Genomic DNA, 21371 nt, shown 5'->3' with positions numbered 1-21371 from the left:
TAGAATAGATGCCAGAATCTGGACACCAAGTGTTCTCCAGCTTCACAAACCGCTCTGCATTCCTCCAGCAAAATTACCTGTATGCTACTTTCTGGGGGCAGCATACAAATCATCAGTTTCTTTGAGCCCAATTACTTCTATTCATTTCTGAATAGGTTAGGTTCAAATTTAAGTGATTGTGCAGGCAGAAAGATGTAAAAACATAATAACAAAAATAAAAATCTCATCATATGGTTTCTCTGCACACTTGAGAGGAACCCATCCCTTTTTGATACTCTGAAAAAAGTAACTGTCCTTTCTGGGGACCATCTTGCTTCTGTGGCCCATTAAAACCCACCAGCTAGACCAGGTAATTGTGTTGGACTTTGGAAGCTGAGAATTCATTTCTGGTCTCTGAAACAGGACTTGTTTTTACAGATTATGAAACAATGAATCCTGCTCTGGTGTAGTCATTCTTTCCTATGATGATTCATGAAGAAATGCACCTAAAAGCTGGGGTGTATTAAATCTATTAACCTATTTTTACACTTCTGATAGTGAATGTTAACTGCTGTTAAACTATGTGGAGACCATCACAAGCCACTGAATGGGAAATGCAAGAGGAAGTTGACACTAAGAAATAAATACTTCTGTTAAAGTCTGAAAGGATGTTTAAATTTCTTGCCACTGATGTCATCCAAGTATTTCCTATTCCCAAAATTAAGACTAGTCAAAACTGAAATTAAAGAGATACTATCCAGCCAAACTTGACCTTGCATCTGATTAAATGAGGTTCTAGATAACCTACATATCGCAGAATGTCTGCAATAGTAGTGCTGAAAATGCTTTCATCACACCGGCCCAAACAAACTGTGTATTGTCAGTAGGTTTAGAAGTGACCATTGCTAAGAAATCAGGATAAATGTGTCACTTCCTAACTTAAAAACAGGAGAAAAATAAGGCAAAAATGAGCATTTGAATGAATGTTGGGAAAATGTCCATCATGGCACTCGATTATTCTTTAAAAAAATACTGGAAATTATGTTAGTAAGAATATATTTGATCTAATGAAGAGTAAAAGATGGAAAAGGAAAAGTTCACTGGCAAGATCTTTTCAGTTTGACTAATTAGTCAGGGTATTAACTTTGTCAAAGTTAGTGAATATATTACGGTACAGAAAATTAAAGGCTCAAGAAAATTAAAAGCTCAAGAAATATTGAACAAGAAATGTTCATTGAGCATTCATTATTGAACAAGAATATTTCTTGAACAAGAAATGTTCAGTATTCACTAGGGCAAAATATTTGAGTATTTCCAAGTATTGTTATGTTGCAGTTTAGTTTTATACGGAAGGTTACTCCTTTTGTAGCTAGAAGTTCAGTCTATCATGCTGTTAGTTTTCAGATGAACAAATTTTCCTGAGAAGCCGAATGCTTTGTCTTTTTCCAGGATATAGTTTCTCTTAGAACTTTGCTAAAGGTCAAAGGTCTGTGTAAGTATTACATTTTGAAGACTTGCTGTGGTGTCTTTTTTAATACAGTTTTAATTTCTGATCAGATCAGCTCTCAAAAATGGACTGGCCTACAAACACAACAGAATTAATTTGTTCTCATAGCCTGGCTGAGAAAAAGTGCTTCTCAGCATTTTGTAGGATTATCCAGGAGGTGAGATAAAAGGAGTTGTATTTAGGTGCATGAAAAGAGTCATAAATTACACATACACAAGAAGCCTATGATAGAAAAAACATTCAACACTATGCAATAAAGCACTTAAAAGTGCCAGAACTGGGTTTACCAATGCCCCATTTCCACTTGGATTTGCACATTTTAGTATGGTGGGGTTTTTTTAATTTGTGATCATATTTACAATATTTTTGCCTTATTCAGTGCACAGAATGAGCAGAGCCTGCTTAGTGATAAGCTCTTCAAAATTTTGTTTCACTGTCACAGCTCAGTAGGTGGCCTGTGCATGAGGGTGCAGTACCTTAACAATGTAAGCAAGCAGTATTGTTCTCTGCATCTGTGGCTATGTGATTCTGCCCTCCCTTCTGCTGACGCTTGCCCATATCTTATCCCACAGGAGCCAAATCAAAGAGCTAAATCAGCAAGGAACATATTTCTTTTACTTTGCAGGGTTTCTTTTTGATCTCTTGTGCTCTCTGTGGGGCTTCATGATAAGGAGGGTGGACACAAGGGAGAATGTAGGCCATGGAGCACAAACGTATTTTAACTGTCACGGAATTGCATGTTGATCTACTCCACAATCTACTCCACGCTGTTTGTAACCTGTTCTAAAATGGACTAATTTCTATGGACCTTTTCTTCCAAGAGTGAATCAGGGACAGAATCCAGTTTCTTTGGGCACTGTTCTGTTGCCCTAAACATGAGATCATCCTTTCTCCCATTCTTTCTTTTTGGCCACACAATGCCTTAGTCATAGCAGCATTTGTAACACACGAAGCTGGGATTTTCCAGGCAGCCTTACCATGATGAATAGTCCTAGTTTACTCTCTGGATATTGCTTTTCTGTGAGCAAAATGAAGAAGAAGTGTTGTGAAAAGGAAAACACCATAAACCACTTGATTCTGAAAACAGTGTGCATTTGAATACTGCTACCAAAACACTTAAAGGCATAACTGGGTCTCAACAGGTTGGTGTCCTGTTCTGTGCTTTGTCCTCTGCTTACTTCTCTGTATGCTTCTGAGTTGGCTTTGATGGGAGAGTCACAGTTGTTACTGGGCACTACTGGTAATAATGAAAGATGCTGACAAGCTCTCCCAGAAGAAGTGGAGTAGGTGGCTTGTTACTACATTAATCTTCTGTATCTTACTTTGGCCTAAAACAAGTTTAGGCTTCTCTTGCATGTGAACTAGGATTAACTTTTGAGCAGGCTGTAATTTTGGATGGCAAAATAGTTGCTGCTTTATTTCTTATCTTGACCTGCCTTTGATTAAAATAGGTTTCAGTAGTTTGGAAGTAGCTTATTATTTCAGATTTAGGCAGCTCAAGTCTTATTCCTGTAGTTTTTTACTGCCGGATGCTTAAGTTGTCTGCGCAATGTACAGAGAGAGATGCTCATGTGAAAATTAATAGAAAGTCTTGTGAGCAGCACACAAAGCATTGTCTAAATGTCTTCACTCTCTCCACATAGTTGTTTCTATGTAAAATCAAGAGTTTTTCTGCAAAAGTATACCTGGGATCTGTTACCTTTTAACCCATTATCCTAGTGGGAAATACAGGTTTAATGCCCAAGTGATTTGTTCTCACAGACCTCACTTGCACGACTTAAGGATATTTGGACTGCTACTTGAAGCTCTTTCAATGTCTGGATTCTTATTCATGGGCTATGGAAAGATATTCTTTCTCTTTAACTGCCCAGAGTGTGAATAGACTTATAGTTGCTTATGGGTATTTACCAGTGGTTGAGGGAAAGATAGAGGATCATAAATTTTGGACATGGCTACATAAATCCTTTTTTTTTTCACTGTGTTTGACATGTATTGGATTTACTAGGCTGCTTTTCACAAACATCTCTGATTTTACTGTCCCTTTTATAGCTCCAACCTGTAGACTAGCTTGTTTACCACCTTCAGAGTCACTTTTATAAATCCTACACAGAGCTGATAAGTTGCTATTTTCTTCTAACGTCTCATTCACGGAGTTCACCACAACTCCAGTGTTTTATTATTCCTCCTTTTGACTCGTCTTTCTTCTCCCTTCTTACCTCATGTCCTACTGAGTGTACCAGTAAAAGAAGATACAGCTGTGACTATTTTGGTCCCTCCTCTAGGCTATTCATCAGTATTCTTGATGTTTTTTCCTGGTGATGAGCCATTGGGTGTTTGTAAGAAAGGTACTGTGAGTCCATGACTTCAGCACTTGATTGAGAGCAGGACTTGGCGTGTGCCTAAGGCGTGCAGTGTTCTCTGATACATAATCAACAGCTAGGCTGGGAGGGTTGACTACTTTTTTCCCCCCCAAAAAAAAAAGTGGATACTGGGAGACGACTGAGTTAGATGCAATTAACTTGTCTTTCTTCTCTCCCCCAGCCTTTTCTTTGTAAACACAGAGGTCTTTCTTCAGGAGATACAGTTTGAGAGGCCCAGGCCACAGATCTTTTCTGACAGTTTGGTAACATCAACTAGATACTTTCCTGCCCTGGCAGAAAAGTATCATGGCACATGTATATACCAGCTTCTTGCCTTCTTAAAATGGAGGCACAGACGTGTGAGCACACTGTGCACCTTCAGTTCTTCCAACTGCAATTTGAGAAGACCTAATTTACAAGTTAGCTTAGCTGTGCTTTGAGCAGGGAGTTGGATTAGATGACCTTCTACCATTAGCTGACGTTTTACCATTCTGAGACATATCAAACTACAGGCAAGCAGGGACAGAGGCAGTGAATACACATTCAATCTATGAATCTCAATGAACTGTGGCTATTAATAAGTACCCCTTCTGACTAGCAATCTGTGTCCATTTTTAATTCATGTGAATTAATATGTGGCATCAGCTTTGGCTGGATCTGAACCCTTTGCACAAACAACAGTCTTACATACGCTTTTTTGAATTTCTGTAAACTTTTAGAAAATGGGGTCAAGATGGACATTCTGCAGTCTCAAGAATGAAAAAATTTGTAAACAAGCCCCCCAGTGTTCAAGCTTTGTCAGTGGTGTATGTTTTAATTACTTAGATCAGCACTGCCATAGCAAATTTTAGTGTAATCTTACAACCTGTTAGACACTTAGCTCTAGTACAATGGTTTTGGCTCTGGATATCCTAACAGTGGGGGCAAACAGCCTCAGGATGTGTTTGAAAGACCTTGACTTGTAAGTTGTCCTGGGTTTAGCAGTAGCAGTCAATTTTTCTCCTTCTTAGTAGCTGGTGCAGCATTGTGTTTTGACTTTCAGCCTAGGAACAGAGCTGTTAACACTGATGTTTACTCTGACCAAGGACTTTCTCAGTCTCATGCTCTGCCAGGGAGGGGGGGAGGCCGGGAGGAAGCAGGGACAGGACACCTGACCCAAACTAGCCAAAGAGGTATTCCATACCACAGCACATCATGCCCACTATATAAAAACTGGGGCCAGTTACCCAGAAGGGCACTCTCCTCGGTCAGGCTCGTTTTGGCAGGTGATACCATATTCTCTTCCCCTGTTATTTCTCTTATCATTATTATTATTAGTGGTAACAGTAGTGATTTGTGTTATACCTTAGTTACTGGACTGTTCTTATCTCAGCCCAGGGGAGTTACATTCTTTTGATTCTCCTCCCCATCCCTCCAGTGGGGGGGTTGGGGAGGAAAGGAAAGAAATGGGGAGTAGAAACTGGGTGGCTGACTGGGTTTAAACCACAACATAAGTGTATGATATCAAGATCGCCCTGTCTTCCTGATATGGGCTACTTCTGAATCCTGGATGTTTGAGATCAAGTGCAAAAAATGACTAAGTTTGTGGTTTGAGAATGGCTTTGCTATAATGATAAACTTTGCAAAGTAGTGGTGTGGGGAAAAGCTGCTGAGAACGAGCCAGATTCTCACTCTGGAGGCAGAACTAATGTCAGTGAAGGACACATTAGTGAAAATGTGCTGCAGTAAATGCTTCTGAAGCAATCTTTTCACGGATGTACCCTAGGGAATTCCTAAACCCCAGGCACTTGTGAAGGCTCAGAGCCCACTGGAGTATACCTCCTTGGAAGGAAACATGGACTCGAAAATAATCTGATCAACAAGTTGTAAATTGCTGCTGAGTTTTGATGAAGCTGATGAACAATTCCCAACTGAAAAAAAGGAAATCTAATGACTTTTGGGTTTGGTTTTGGTCGACATCACAATGAGAATTTATCAAACTCATGAGCTAAAATAAACCACTCATCCTGCCCTAAACATGATGTAGAATCAAGGGGTGCAATCTCTGGAAGGGTTGCAGGTGGCACTGACCAGAACTGTACCAGGGAGTAAATAGTTCAGAAATCAGTCATGCTATTTGTGCTATCTTCTGTACCCTCACCCTGATAATTTTCTAATATAGATGTAGCCTCAGAGATGTAACTAGCCTCTATTGAGACCTTGCAGCCTGCAAGGTTAAAATACATAAGCTATAGCAAAGCTAAACAACAGTGAACAATTTTTCAGAACATTAACCCATCCCCTAACTCAGTGAGGAGATACATTTTTCCAGTAGCAAGTCATTGCTGTGGATCTTGTGACTATGTCTGGAATCAAAGTCAGCCAAACAAAATGACTATGAGGAAATACTGATACTGACCAGTGGAGAAACAGCTATTAGGACATCCCCTGCTGCTGTTCATAAGAACAAACTTCAAGTGCAGCATATAAAACATACCTTCATACCTTTCCTGCAGTCATTCTTATCATCATTACCCTGGCTTGAATTTGAATTTGCAGGTGATCTTAGGTACTTCTGATAAAGTCAGGCAGGGCTGTCACTCCCTTTTCCACTGAAGCATCACAAGTATCCCCTGAGAAGAGCTGAGAAAAGCAGGTTATAGTGTTACCCCTGACCAGCACCAGGGTGTGATGCTGAATTGACTTTACATGTAGAAATTCCCACAGCCTATGCTATCTGTAATTCTGTGCACTGAGTTTGAAAGAGCTACAGTGTAGTACTTTGGAAGAGCATGCAGGGAGGTTAGCTGCTTTGTAAGGGAAGGAGGAGTTGTGGTTTCTTGTTGGCTCCAAAGGGACCTCTCTGGACTCTCTTCCATCCTAACACCTATATACAGTACTCCCAGCAAAGCACACACAAATGGAAGTTAGCCTTTGTTGCTTATGTGGGTGCTGTGGAAAACAAAGAGCAGAAGATCCATGTGAAAGTTGGAACTTTCATGTGCAGCTCCAAATGATGTCCAGCTTTTCTCCGGAGGAGCCACACAAGTTTTAAATAAAAGACAAATGGTTAGGGAAAGACAAGTGAAGGAGGAGGTCAATCATGAGGTGGAGGAAAGTACAAATGAAAAAAAAGCCCCACTGCATTTCTTGTTTCTTCCTATAGAGGAAGTAGATGTGTTCTGACTTCTCATTCCTTCTCCTCCAGGAAAAGTCTAATACTGCTAGAGCTGAACCATTCACTCTGGGTGCATTTCCACATTAGGTTGTGCATACATAGCCATTACTTAGGAGTAGAACAGTTTTGTTTGTGGTTTATTTTGTGGTGTTGTTTTTGTGGGACTTTTTTTTCTTTTTTTTAGTAATGGATAAAGTGGAGGAGAATCTGGGAAGTAAAAAAGGTTAGCTCAATTCTAACAGCCAAACGCTGATCAGGTGTTTTTGAGGATGTATGTATACCATTAACTCCTGTACTTGAACACTGAAGTGAAATTGCAATTCTGGCATCTAATTCCTTTAAAATTTAGAAGACAGGTTTTCTTCTCCAGGCAGAGGACTGGCGTGAAAACAGGAGTTGCAAATGTTACTTCTTCTGAAGTCCTCCGTCTTGGAGCTCTTTCAATGTTTCTTCTGAAACATGTAAACCTTAATGCAAAAGACTGTGCGGTCTTCAAAGCGGTACATACTGCAACTCATTCTTTCTTCTTTCACCTGAATGTACAGCTCAGAAACAAGGCTGAACAGTCTTTGATTAAACCACCAAGAGCAGTGTTCTTAATTGTCAGTCCTTTGAGGTGTATATGCTGGACTGCAGAAAAATCATAGGTTTGGCTTGCTTATTATAATGGCAATGAGAGGAGAAACCACTTATCTCACTGTGGTTCATTCAGGCAGAGCAGCACACTACTGATCAATGGTAACATGTCACATTTTACAACTGCCCAGAGAAAAGATCCTTGAGCTGAAGGGCAAAAGACTTTTTAAAGGGCCATAACAGGACTGTGGGGTGTCTGCAATCCACTTCTTATATTCACAATTCAGTACAAATATGGCCCTGTGGGGAAGTATTTGCTATCATGAAAAATAGAACTGTAAGAAAGTGAGTTGAAGGGAAGCCACATTTTTGTTGGGCTTAAATTTGTGAATTGGTTGTCAGAAATTCACCATCCTTTACGTGAGGTCAAATAAGCTGATAAACAGTTAAAGACTAGCACAGCTATGGGGTATGAAGTGGCAAGGATGGAAAAAAGTGTTTTTTTTCCAGGAAGTATCCATGATAAATAAACAAATTTCTCCAGTAACAGTTCAATATTCCTTTTTCAAATTGTTATTACTTTTCCTAGACCTTGCTGTTTTGCTCTGGTTGGTTTTTTTCTCCCCCCCCCCCCCCCTTTTTTTTCTGATCCCCAACCCCCTCCCCCCACCAGATTAATTAAAATTACATTTTAATTGTTTTTAATGGATCACCAATTGTTTTGCAGAATTGCAAACCCCACTGTGGATTCTTTTTGATTGAAAGTAAGCTTCTGTTATAGCTTGCACCTCTAATTCGTATAGAAGAAAATCTATCAGTTTGATTTCTAGAAATACTCATTCCAATAGCTGAAATGGATCTGCTGTATTTTTTTCATCAACTAGCCCTGGAGTTCTCATAGTTTAGAAGATTTTCATTTCGTCTGTGTTTACAGTGTATTCTGTAAGTGCACTTGATCCTTTTCAAGTACATCAAAGCTTCAAAACAAATGGATGTTTTCAACCAAAGCCTTCCTCTTAAAAACAGAAGCTTATTTGACTGATACTCTGATTTCATTCGTTCAGACTCCTGCATTGGTTTCTAGTGCAGTTACTTTTTCAGCCTTGCTCTGGTGCTCATTCTGGCGATTAATTTGCTTTATACACAGTTCCTTACCTGAATTAACAAATGTTCTTCCTCAAGTGCACCTGAGCTTTGTGTTGGAATCATGCTGAAAAAAGTATTCTGCTCTGATAGAGAAAGCTAATTTATTTTTAAGTACTGGCTGATTTTTTTTCTCTGTCATGTTTTCTCTGCAGTTATACTAGGGAGTATAAACAACCTCACGGGCTCTGGTTAAAAATTACAAAAAGTGGTTTTTTTTTCCAAGGGAAGCCTCACGTTTCAACAGATCTCTCATTCCATTCTCTGGTAGGCTAGCTCCATTGATGACGTGTGAGCACAGCATGTGAACTCAGCACCACAGTAGCGCAGAAAATGCATGGTTCATGCTCTGTATATGAAGTTGAAGAGTGCAGTAAATTCCTCTAGCCTGCAGATTAACGTTAGAAGTGGCAAGCAACCATTGAGGGTTCTTTAATATCTCAGTGATGGTACTTAACCATTTCAGTTCCCTGCTAAACTGTAGCCGCTATACAGGTTACAGAGAGGGGATTAGCCCTTTAAAAGGGGCACAAACAGAGTTCTGGACACAGTGTTGCTGAGTCCAACTTAAATGCTAGTTCAGTATCTCCTAAGAACTGCATGGGTTTTTTTGTCTTCTCTCTTTCCCCTTCACACAGCTCTTTTGTGTTATCCCATCTCTCCCCCATCTCATTATCACTGCAATTCCAGGCAAAGAAATAGCCAGCTCCCTAGCTGCTGGCTCTAGCTCAGGAGTGGAAGAGCAAGAACTGATAGTGATGACTGGGTGATGACTGGCTGCAAGTGCAAACCCCACTGGCCATGACTTGGCTGAGCTGAGAGTCTACCAACAAAAGGCTTAAAGGTAGATGGTTCCTGATGGATATATGTAAAAGCACTTTATTTTCCTCTTTGAGCCTTCTGTGACTCAGAGTGAAACCCTGGCATACATATACAACTCTTCCAACTGTGTGAAATGAAGGAATTTGGTATTTCACAAGAGTGCTCAGTATTGTAAGGAAATGGACTATAAATGAGTGCAGTGAATTGTTATGCATACATTTTAAATGTAATATAAACTGCTTTTGCCTCATTAGCATGTTGTAACAATGGAGTCGTGACTTTTCCAAGGAAAAAAGAAGATATGATTCAGCTGACCCTGGGAAATAAGCTTTTATAGTAAAATGGAAAAACAAAGCTGTATGTCACAATATTACGTTATATGATTATATCAGTTTAGTATAGTAAGTGTGGTTTGCTTTTGTCTTTTGAATTAAATCTAGTGATTTAATACTGTCAGCTTATGAACATGTATTTCCAACACAGACTCTAGATTAAATCTTAAAAAATGATAATGTGGAGTTTGACCTCCTTAGTTACTGCCTGATAAAATACAAGTAAATACGCTGTTTAAAGTATGCAGTAAAAAAATATATAGGCAAAAGACTTTAGATATTATGGTGGTACTGTTTGCAAAGAATATTAGCATTTACTGATCATTCCTATCATTGCTGCTGTTATTTTATATTAACAATTCTTTAATTATGTGAATGCCAGAATGGTATATTCACAAAAAGTAAAATAACTTTATATATAACTTAGTGGTTTAACATGTCTAGAACCTAATTTAAAGCAACCATGACAGACATCTTTCATGCAGTAGTCTGCCACAACAGGAAATTACTTCCTTTAATACGCAATGAAATAAATATAGGTCAGATGGTTTGTTTGTCTGCATTTACTTTGCACAGTTCTACCAGTAAAACAGGATGTTTTCTATTAACATTGCTGCAGGTTTCCTGGTAACAATAGCACCAAAATAAAGAGCAGATTTTGTCTAAGTGAAATTCACTCCTCCTGCCTAAAGCCCTATGCCTAGAATCTGCAAGAAAAAAAGCTGAAGTAAGATGTAGAAGCTGCTAAATTTATGTGTAAGCACCAGGCTGCAATCCACGCAAGCTTACATGCGTTAGGTACTTGGCTTCCTCTGAAATCTAAGGAGGTGAGCACCTTTGTTCTTAAAGCCTTTTGAACCTTCCAGCCATGTAAGGTATAACAGCCTCCCATTGTTTGCTCAGGGGCAGTATATATATGTATATGAATATTGCCTTGGGTATTCAAAGTCTATGCAAGTGAAAAGAAGATCATAGGGCATGCAGCTTTTCAGCTGTGAAGAAGCAGCAGCCTTGCTGAGCCATACTTCTTAAGAGAGGCTACTGGACCTTCTCATAATCTACACTTCAATGTCTTTACTCTTGAGTGATCTTCAGCTCATCCAGAAAGCCAAGGCTCTGTGAATTAATTGTTGGCAATCTTTGAACTGTGGGGGGTTCAAGTGAAAGAATGGGCTTTAAGTCAGCCACATGTGACTGGATGCTCCATCTAACTGGAATGCAGTTTGTGTTGAGGTATGTTTTCTTTGGCTGTTTTTTCCTGAAATGTGCAATTACTAAAAACAAAATATTTACATCATTACAAATGAAATTTCAGTGTCAGCTTTTTCTGTCATAAAATGGAATATTCCTATGTGCAACAGATGAATTATTTTCCTTAGGGATCTGATACAAAACTGTTTTCAATACAGAGAACAATAAAATGATTACTACAGCTATATACTTTCTGATCAAGAAGTTTCCCTGTCTTCAGCGGTGATGCTTGTCCCATAGCTCCTATATCAGCTGTGTGCCAGGCTTCACAGTAGTTGCTAACCAGTCGGATCCCATTTGTAGTTGAACCATGCCATATTACTTTTTGAGGCCTGAAAAGTAATGTTAAGAAGTTATTTCCTGAAAAAGTATGTTTTTTTTGTTTTTGGTTTGGTTTTTGGGGTTTGGGGGTTTTGTTTTTTGTTTTTTGTTTTGCTTTATTTAACTGCACACTTACATATGTGGTGGCCCGTTTTTCTGCTTTCCTCCTGCTTGAACCAAGCAGTGGGTAGGGAAATATTAAGGTAGAAAAGAGAAAAAGGAGGACACAACTTGATATCCCACTCATAGACTATGGGAATTTGAGAAGAAAGATGGCATAATTTCTAGTAGGCCAAAATATTGCTACTTGTACTATCTGGTAAAAATAAATGTCATGCAAGTCTTATAAATGGTAGTGTAAACTTACCAAGATGGATCGGTCATTACATTCTTCCCATCAAAGGAGTATATGGGAACATGAATGTTAAATTGTCCACCATTTCCATTAAATATAGAATTCCAGTTACTGAAAAGTGTTTCTCCCTGTTAAAATTCAAAGGCATTTTTACAAATAAAACAAATCCAAAATCCATATCATACCTGATTTTTGTAGACTTATCTATACATCTAAAAGCTTATCTGAATTTTAGGACACTTATGATTCCAGTTTTCATATCAGTCTCTGCATGGTGCTCCTGAATAAACTTGTCTGATCTATCATCTCTAAGCTAATAGCTCTCTGATTCATACCTTTGCCTCACAGTTGCATCTCAGTTGTATTGTCACTCCAGCTAGTCAGCATGATCATCTCCATTTCCACTCCTTTTCTCCCTCAACTGCCTGAGGAGTTCTTTGAACAATTGCTTAGAACTAGCTATAGACAAAATATACAGATAATTTGTGTTGGAAATTCTGTTGAGGTCATAATTTTGTGAAAATTGTGGCATTTGTTGCAAATGATCAAGGAAAAAAACTTGCATCAGGCTACCTGATTTTGATTTTTTCCAGTCAAAGTTGAAATAATATTGTGTTTACAAATTTGTTTCCAAGGCTCCGTATTTGCATGCTTCAGAGTAGCATCCGTTCAGCATGTTCTAAGCATCATGTATTATTCCTTTAGATTCCTTTGGCCGTTTACCCAGCCAATGCTATGGGAGACATGGTTTGTTTCCTCAGTTTTACAGTGTGTCTGTTTATGTGAGACCACAAAATGACTCATGCTCTAGACTTGCAGTTTCACTGGGGTAAGTCCAGCATCACTCCTAAGCAGACTTTGCCTTTATGTTGAGGAATAAGAAAAATGGGCATTTTAGCCTACTGTACTCTGTAATCATACTAGAAGGTAGAACATATCTGGTTTTGAGAAATGAGGATGCACTTTTTCTGAAAGAAAAAATAGCTAGAAAGCTGAACATTGTATTGTTGCTTTGTCAGTGATCTGCTCGAAGTAGACTATTCTCATACCTTTATTTCTGCCATTAGCCTTAGGATACCGGAAAAAATCAACCCTTTGAAAATGCAAAGGAAATATGAGACAATCTGTAACTTTCAACTTTATCACTACTTTTTTGGTTTTTGAACCTGACTGTGAAATGCAAAGCAAAGCTGCTTCTTTATAAAATGCAGCTTGGGTTGAAACTTTCTGCTTTGCCATTTTCCAAGATATTTGGCAATTACAGCCTGTCCTAATAAAACATATATCAAGTACTCATTTTTACCTTAAGATTGACTATTGGTAAATGTTGTCGGTCGGTTTTTCTGACAACTGTTGCCAGATCTTGCAAATGCGATGAGAGGAAGGCTCTATAGGTAGATGTCAAACCTGCTAGTTGGGCCTGTTGAAAGCACTGAAAATCTGCTCGGATGTCACCAGAAGATGGCAAGTTTAAAGCTACCAGATGCAGCTGGAGAAAAAAAGTAAGAAAGTCACCAATTTTATGGTGGTTTTTGTTTGTTTGTTTGTTTTTGGTTTTTTTTTTAAAGTCTGTAGTAGAAGGAAGACATATATTTGAATACACACTAGACCTTCCCTCCTCCTGCCAGAACAAGAACTGTTACCTTCCATACCAGGTATGACAGGTAGTTCCTGCCTTAACGTTACATTTCTTAAAGCTGTGACCCCTAGCAGAAATAATTTGAAATTTATCTGAAGAGAAGGCTCTAGGGAGATCCTACAGCAGCCTTCCCATAGCTAAAGGAGGCCTACAAAATGCTGGAGTGACAAGGACAGGTAGAAACAGGACAAGGGAGAATAGCTTTAAGCTGAAACAGGACAGATTTAGGTGAGATCTGAGGAAGAAGTTCTTCCCTGTGAGGGTGGTGAGGCTCTGGCACAGATTGCCCAGAGAAGCTGTGCCTGCCCCATCCCTGGCAGTGCCCAGGCTGGACAGGGCTTTGAGCAACCTGGTCTAGTGGAAGGTGGCCCTGCCCATGCCGGGGGGTTGGAGCCAGATGATGTATAAGGTCCCTTCCAATCCAAACCATTCTAGGATTGATGAAAATTAAGGAAACCATGAAGATTATATATTCCTAAAATAAAATTATTTTAAAGCACCTAATATTTTTAAGTAGAAGTCTTGGAGTTATCACACAAACAAAATCCCAAATCCTACAAGTATGAAATAAGTAGTAAGAAGTGACCATACACCATTTAAAAACTCACTGTTAGCAAATACAAGTAGCATGCTTGAATCAAACAGTATAGATGCAAGAACTAATCCACACTTTTTTTTTTGTTTGTGTGTTTGTGGAGTTCTGCTTGTTTTTTGTTTTAGATGTTAGTTGCCTTTCTGTATTCGTCTTACTGGTTTTAAGTATTGTAAATGAATGCTTAGATTCTGAATTGTCTACCTAAAAAAAAACCAGCACCATGAAGATAGAAAATATTCTAATTTTTTTTTTTAATGATTTGAGTGCAACAATATTATTAACTTAAAAATTACTGTTTTATTGTAGGTACTATCACTAAAGTAAAGAGGTATTACTAAATCAGAATTAGCTTTTTTTTTTTCCTTTGAGATGGGAAAGGGGCTAGGATGATGAAAATAGATTTGGAGGAAACAATTTAAAATTGTCTCTGAGATTTCTAAACCAGTTAAAGTAGTGTATTTGTAAATATCTAAAGTGATATAATAAATAATATTATATTCACATAAATAAATGTGTATATTGATCTATTTAATCTATATATAATATAATTATAATATATAATAACGTATTATATATACTATAGAATATAAAATATGTAATGTAATAATAGATAATATATTTTTTATATAAAAATGAAATATGTGAATTTGAAGAGCAATTATCACAAATCTCTCTCAAGATGTACACTGTCATGTTTCAAACCAAAACTATGCAGTTGGAATACAGATCTCACACTTACTGATGGTTTTCCATTGTTCATGTTTGGTACTGGACTTCGCGCTGGAAGAGACTGAAATCCCTGTTATTTTAACACATGCAAACAGATATGTTAGACATTTTACTCAGATCAGAGTTTTAGACAATAATTTTCTAAATAAAACAAACATTGAACATTGGAGAATATGAAACTCTCTTGCCTCTGAAAAATAAACACAAACCACGTAGCCAGGATACTTTATCCACATATCAGACCAAATTAATGGTCTGTCACATAAATATGTATTTGAAAGCTGTCCTGGCCAGAGTTGCTTTTCTAGACTCAAGTGTACCCATCCACAGTGCTCTGCCAGAGCTGATGTCAGCACCTGGAATCCTTTGTGGAGGCAGCTTGCTCTTGGCAGGAGCAGAAGACCAGTTCAGGGAAATTAAAACTGGAACAGTAAGGAGGATGTGGAAACAGAAAATGTAGTGGTGGGAATATTTCTCAAGGCCTCTGTAATTCCTTCTTTGAAGCAATTGGCATGTAGGAACCAGAAAGTTGATGATCTTCAGACTGTGTGAGGAACAGCAAAGTTTTCTTCTCTAGTTGCAGTAAGAGTAACAAGCTGTACCAGTTGGGAAATCATGTGGTGTCAGGTAAAAGCTGCATACAATTTCCTGTAACGTAAGTCTAGACATTTTCTCAAGTGTGTTAAGTGCATTTCTCTCTCATCAGACTGCTCACTAGCCCCTTCACCACTTCTTGGTTTTCATCCTCCTGCAATTTTTTTGGGGACAGACAGCGTGTTCACATGCCGGTTGGTACAATAACTTGCAGAATGGGGTCAGGTGCAAGCTAACAATTGAGGCTTTAGAACAGACTGTCAGCACACTCTGGTATAAGCTACATGCAGGTGATGATAATATACCCTGAATACAGGACTATAATAATTTAAAGAAAACCTTTTCAGAAATAGAATTCTGAGTTTGCTTGAAAAAGACCAGGGCTTGATGTGGTTCTGGGCGATCTGATCTAGTTGAAGATGTCCCTGCTCATTGCGGGGGGATTGAACTAGATGATCTTTGAAGGTCCCTTCCAACCCAAACCATTCTAGGATTCTATGGGTGACTTCAGTATTGCAAAACAGAGTACTGTTTGGTGGTTTTTGTTGTTTTGTTGTTTTTTTTTTTGTTGCTTGTTTTTTTTTTTTTTCTGGTAGGCAGCTTGCTTTGTACTGCTTTTTGTAGATGCTGCTTTGTCTCTATAGTGTTTAGAGTCTCAGAAGATAATGGAAACAGATGACTGGCAATTGTGAACCCATTTGCAAGTGGTAGGATGTTTACTTTGAACTGACAAGTCTCAGCAGAAAATCATGTTGTACAGGGAACTGCCTGCAGTCTGCCAAATGTATTGCCTGGTTTTGCACATTTAGACTCGTTTTTTCACAGTCCCATATATCATACTTACATGGCTTGATAAGGCTGGAGGAGGAAGGCTGTCAGCAGGGATAGGAATTAGCTCACCAAGCTGAAAGAATCCAAAAGGACAAGAACACAAAACCACATCACCAACAGTTTCTAAACTGTAAAAGAGAAATCTTTGTGCCCATACTTCTCCATCCATGTAAAAAATATCTGCAACAATTCTATTTTAAGCAAGGAATTTGGAAAGGATTTGGACATAGTGCAATAGTACCTGCAATTTTCTCCATCCATTTCGAACACGGATATAAACCTCACTGGTTTCACTCAGATAGATTAGCGTACCTTCTGCTACCAAATGAACTTTTTCCAGCATACCCTCAATGTTATGGAATGTTGTAACCTGTCAAGTAGGAAAATGAAAGATGCTTCATCAGACACACAAAACATTTTGCAAGTTAAACTGAAGTCTCATTGAAGACATAATTGTCAAGGCTTCTTCTGCAGGTAATGCTCATAAAATCAGTTGTGCATAATTTCATACAAAAAGCTTCAGTAACATAAATATCTCAATAATTTAGCACACTGGTGTCATCATTCTCTGGATTGTTGTAGAACTACACCAATAGTTAATTTTGCACTGAGTGAAGATTATTGCATCTCTACAGTTTAGCACACTTGATGAAAATGGCAGAGTTCAGAAGAGATTTGATAAGGCTTGTAAATATCATACACAACTCTAGATTAATTTGATTCTGTTACATTTTTGTTAGTGGTGTTATCTCTTTTCTTTAAGGGTGTTTACTTATTCCTTTCTTTATGTTTCCAGACACCTCTAGTTTACACAGCAAGTATTTTTCAATTTCGCTTTCACAGATCATCATGAGACTTAAACTAATGTCTGTCAGATATGGACGTTGCACTTACTACCTCTGCCTTTGTCACCTGAAGATAAGAGCACAGTCCTCCGTAAGATGTGTTGCTTTTACAGTCTGATAATTGCAGGTAGTGTAAAATCAGGGGCAAGTTTCTTGACAGTGCTATTTCTTAACACTGGAGTGTAATTTCTTTCTCATTTCTTCTGGGTCAGAAGGCATATAAATGCTTTCTGAATCATACAGACCCTACTATAGATCTGCCTATTGTTTTTTAATGTTGGGATTTAGTGTTGATTTTGACCTAAATCCTGGATCTTCTGTCTGTGACAGTAGCTCCCAGCCTGTGTCTGCAGTCTACTACCTTGAGGCACCAGCCTTTGAACACCTGTTTCTCCCCTGATCTGTTATTATTGTCAGTCCTGAATTTCTATGACAAAAGACAGTCAGCAGAGGTATGACACTAGGGTGGGAAGGCATTAAGAAATTGAAACTCAGATTCTTTTTAATTTATTTGTTATGATATACATGATCTGAAAGTCTGCTTGTTCATTAGTGCATTCTCAAATGATTGCTTAAGTTATCCAGTGTATTGCTGTTCTACCATAATACGAGAATGTGGAAAAGGAAGAATTTCCAATGAGCCCCCTCTGCTAGCTTGATTCTCCCCCCACCCCCCCACCCCAGAAACTATGACTATTTAATTTAGAAATTAACAAGACAGAAGTCTAAGGTGTCATTTTTACTGCATGGATATCTGGGATACAATTCTGATTTGATTCATGCAGTAAGAAAAGGAAACAAATTTATGTGTATTGTCTGACACAACAATTTTTAGATTTGCTGGAAAAATCTATGGTTTTCTTAGAATAAAGTGATCTATATTAATGGATTTTAATTCAGTAACGTTTTTTTTCATGGAAACTGGGCATTCAGTAGTTATTTTAGTATCTCAGCAGGTGAAGTTGCTAAACTCTTTCAGAGGCATTGCTGTGAACATAGAATATGCACTTTTCCAATACTTTAGCATGCCATCAATCTTTATGTTTGAATAGGCTGTAACTAACAAGGCAATGGACAGACTTCTCTTATCACTTTTCCCAATTCTTTTAATTTCTTGCTGAAAAATATGGAGGTTCAGAAAACCAGAAAGCATTCTATTAAAAACACAGGAAGGAGCTTTCCCTCCTCTCAGTGCTTCCAATGGCCACCAAAAGATTTGAAGCAATGTTTCAATGGCAAAATTCCTTATTTTGCTGTCTTACCAGACTCCTGGTTGCAGGTGGCCCTGGCTCTCCAGGAGGACCTGGTGGCCCAGGCATTGCAGCTGCTAAAATGAAACAAGCACACAATACATGTTGAAGGTCGTCATTCTTGAGAGACAAGATTAGTGACATAAAGAAAGGGCTTGGTGGTGGTGTCTTTAAATAGCCATATGCCTCACATAGAACTTACATAATTAAGCTGTGTTTAAGACAACCATGGAAAATACATTCAAAGGATTTTTTGTAAAGCAGTGGTGAAACAGCCTTTTCTCTGTTACTTGGGAGGTTAAGGTCAACAGATTTCAATCTGTTGCAGATACTCTGCAAATCATGGAATCATAGAATGATTTGGATTGGAAGGGACCTTAAACATCATCTGGCTCCAACCCCCGTGGCACGCACAGGGACACCTTCCACCAGACCAGGTTGCTCAAGGTCCCGTCCAAGCTGGCCTTGAACACTGCCAGGGATGGGGCAGCCACAGCTTCTCTGGGCAACCTGTGCCAGGGCCTCACCACCCTCACAGGGAAGAACTTCTTCCTCAGATCTCATCTCAATCTCCCCTCTGTCAGTTCAAATGCATTCCCCCTTGTCCTTTCCCTACATGCTCTTTTAGAAAGGCTCTCTCCAGCTTTCTTGTCAGCCCTTTTAGGTACTGGAAGCTGTCCTAAAGTCTCCCTGAATCCTCCTCTTCTCCGGGCTGAACAAGCCCAGCTCTCTCAGCCTGTGTCCCTAGCAGAGGTGCTCCAGTGAACTTAATCTGCCAGTTCCTTCAGAACCTGTCTATGCATCTCATCAGGTCCCATGGACTTGTGCACCGTCAGGTTCCTTAGATGGTCTCAAACCTATCTCCTACAGTGGGTGGTTCTTCATTCTCCCAGTCCCTGCCTTTGCATTCCATGACTTGGGTGTTGTGGCTGGAGCTCTTGCTGGTGCAAAAAAGTCATTGAGTACCTCGGCCTTCTCCATGTCATGGGTAACCAGGTCTCCCGTTTGCTTCTGAAGGGAGCCCACATATTCTCTCATCTTCCTTTTATCCCCAGTAAAAGCTTATATCCCCAATAAAAGCTGTAGAAGCTTTTCTTGTTGCTGTTAATGTCCCTGCCCAGATTTAATTCTGTCAGGGCTTTAGCTTTCCTATCCTGATCCCTGACTGCTCAGCCAATTTCTCTATATTTCTCTCAGGCTACCCATCCTTGTTTCCACCCTCTATGCTTTTTTGTGTGTGTGTGTTGGATTTTGTCCAGGAGCTCCAAATGAACCAGATTCACTTAAAATTACCAGAATGCTCTTCTGGAAGCTGCTAATGGCGTACATACGGAAGAGGAAGAACTTTTAGCTCCTGCCCATATATTCTTTGAGGGAGGCTTTTTCTGTAAAAGTTAACAAAGCAGTAAAGAATTCTGCAGTAGTATGGATTTGAACTTCTAAGACTGTGGTCCACAATATCTAGTACCTAGCAGCTGGCTCTACTCCAAACCTGAATTTCTTCACCTTGAGGTGAAAGTCCCTGTTTTCTGGAGTAAAAGCTCAGTTCTTTTTAGGAAGGGAAGAAGGAAAGATATGGAAGACTGAAAGCAAGCATCTTTCCCCATATTACAGTATGTGAGCCCCATATTACAGTAACAGCTTTAACAGAGATAACAGTGCTTTGAAGCTAGAAATAAATAAACATCTGTGTTCGTAACATTTAGTAAAATGGACATCCATCAGTGTGCTGCCTAAAGAAGCTTTTTACAAAGCAGAGAGGAAAATGTGTAGGAGGATGATGAAGACTAATGGCAGAGAGGTGAAAGTATAGGGATGGAATGCTAATAATAATTTGTTTTGTCTGACTGGGTCTCTTAGCTAATTTTCAGAAGTCCTTAACATAAATTACACAGGAAAAGGCCTGAAGGTCTTTATGGATGCTGAGGATCTGTCTGTATTATAATGGTGAGGGGCCAATTCAGGTACAGGCTTATGTTCCAACATCAAAGATATTAAGTATTTCTTCTTCTTCAAATATTTGTCAAAGGATGAAGACTTCTGATAAATATTCAGTTAATAATATTTATTGGAGCACAGATTGGACCTTCTCCCTGGACAGCTATATAAATCAATCTGACCAGGTTCAAGAAATAGCTGGAGAGAACAAAATGGGGACAGAGTAGCCTGCTTCCCAACGAGCATACTGAGGCACAGGTCTTGTGATCAAACAGACTGATTGTTAGTACTCAGAAAAAAAAAAAATCAGTATTAGCTAGACCTGCCCAAACTTTAGGCAGGAAAGATGTGCATTATAGCCTCTCTATTCAGTTAACAATGTCCTTTCTGTTAGTAAACCGTCTTCAGCTGAGACTAAGGAATGCTTTGCTCTGGTTTACCTGGCTGGATTCTCAAGCTGGTCAGAATTCCCAGAGGGAGGAATTAGAGTCACTTGCTCAGGCAGACCTGTAGAGTAAGGTCAGAGGAGGCCAGGACCCAATCCACAAGGACTCAATCTAAGGGCTAGACACTAACAGTATGAGGCTTGTCGCTAGCAGACCTGTGACCCAAGAGCCAAAGCAAAAATGTCTTGAACTACAGCACCTGGTTTATAGCCACATACTCCCTTTGATGCAAGTTTGAGAGCATCTGGTAGATTCTCAAGCTGAAGTACATTCTGAAGCTCAAGTGCCACCTTGTTTGTAAAGGTCCCCCCTTCCATGTGACTATTTGTAGACCATTTTACTCCCTTTCTAGTCCAGTAAGTTGAAAATCATTAAAGGTACAGTAATCAACCCTTTCAGAGTTTTGTTTCTATACAGCATTTGCATAACAACTAGCTTTTAGAAGCACTTCTCCAGCAGTTTCATTCTAGACCTAAACTTTACTGTAGGTACTACCTTTATATCATTTATATCATAGAATCATTTAGGTTGGAAAAAGCTTTTAATATCACTGAGTCCAACACATCCAAGTACAGGGCTCAGCACTGAGCCTTTTTGAACCTCAATGGGCCTTGGCCCATCAAGCCAGCATGTCCAGATCCCTCTGTAGAGCCTTCCTCACCTCAAGCCAATCTCAAGCCGATCAACACTCCCACCTGACT

The 21371-nt window shown here is 39.1% G+C and overlaps 1 protein-coding gene and 1 long non-coding RNA gene across 2 annotated transcripts in view; one reads left to right on the top strand and one right to left on the bottom strand.

Moving 5' to 3' along the window:
- The first annotated feature begins 8891 nt into the window (after positions 1-8891).
- On the top strand, positions 8892-11185 carry LOC130607308 (uncharacterized). Its single transcript, XR_008974213.1, has 2 exons — positions 8892-9566; positions 10496-11185. It is a non-coding gene; the product is annotated as an uncharacterized LOC130607308 (long non-coding RNA).
- LOC130607307 (collagen alpha-1(XV) chain-like) overlaps positions 9579-21371 on the bottom strand; it is a 119055-nt gene continuing 107262 nt past the window's right edge. Inside the window, 7 exon segments of the mRNA XM_057424306.1 lie at positions 9579-11459; positions 11816-11931; positions 13107-13292; positions 14777-14836; positions 16205-16264; positions 16433-16561; positions 18299-18363. Of these exon segments, the coding sequence (XP_057280289.1) occupies positions 11243-11459; positions 11816-11931; positions 13107-13292; positions 14777-14836; positions 16205-16264; positions 16433-16561; positions 18299-18363 (833 nt within the window). The 3' untranslated portion in view covers positions 9579-11242.

The sequence above is a fragment of the Pezoporus wallicus genome, unplaced genomic scaffold (genome assembly GCF_028554395.1).
Source record: "Pezoporus wallicus isolate ANWC-B61680 ecotype Strahan unplaced genomic scaffold, APGP_CSIRO_Pwel_v1 contig_5485, whole genome shotgun sequence".
NCBI classification, from domain to species: domain Eukaryota; kingdom Metazoa; phylum Chordata; class Aves; order Psittaciformes; family Psittacidae; genus Pezoporus; species Pezoporus wallicus.
Note: the sequence above shows the minus strand (reverse complement) of the source record. Positions and strands in the feature narration are given on the sequence as shown.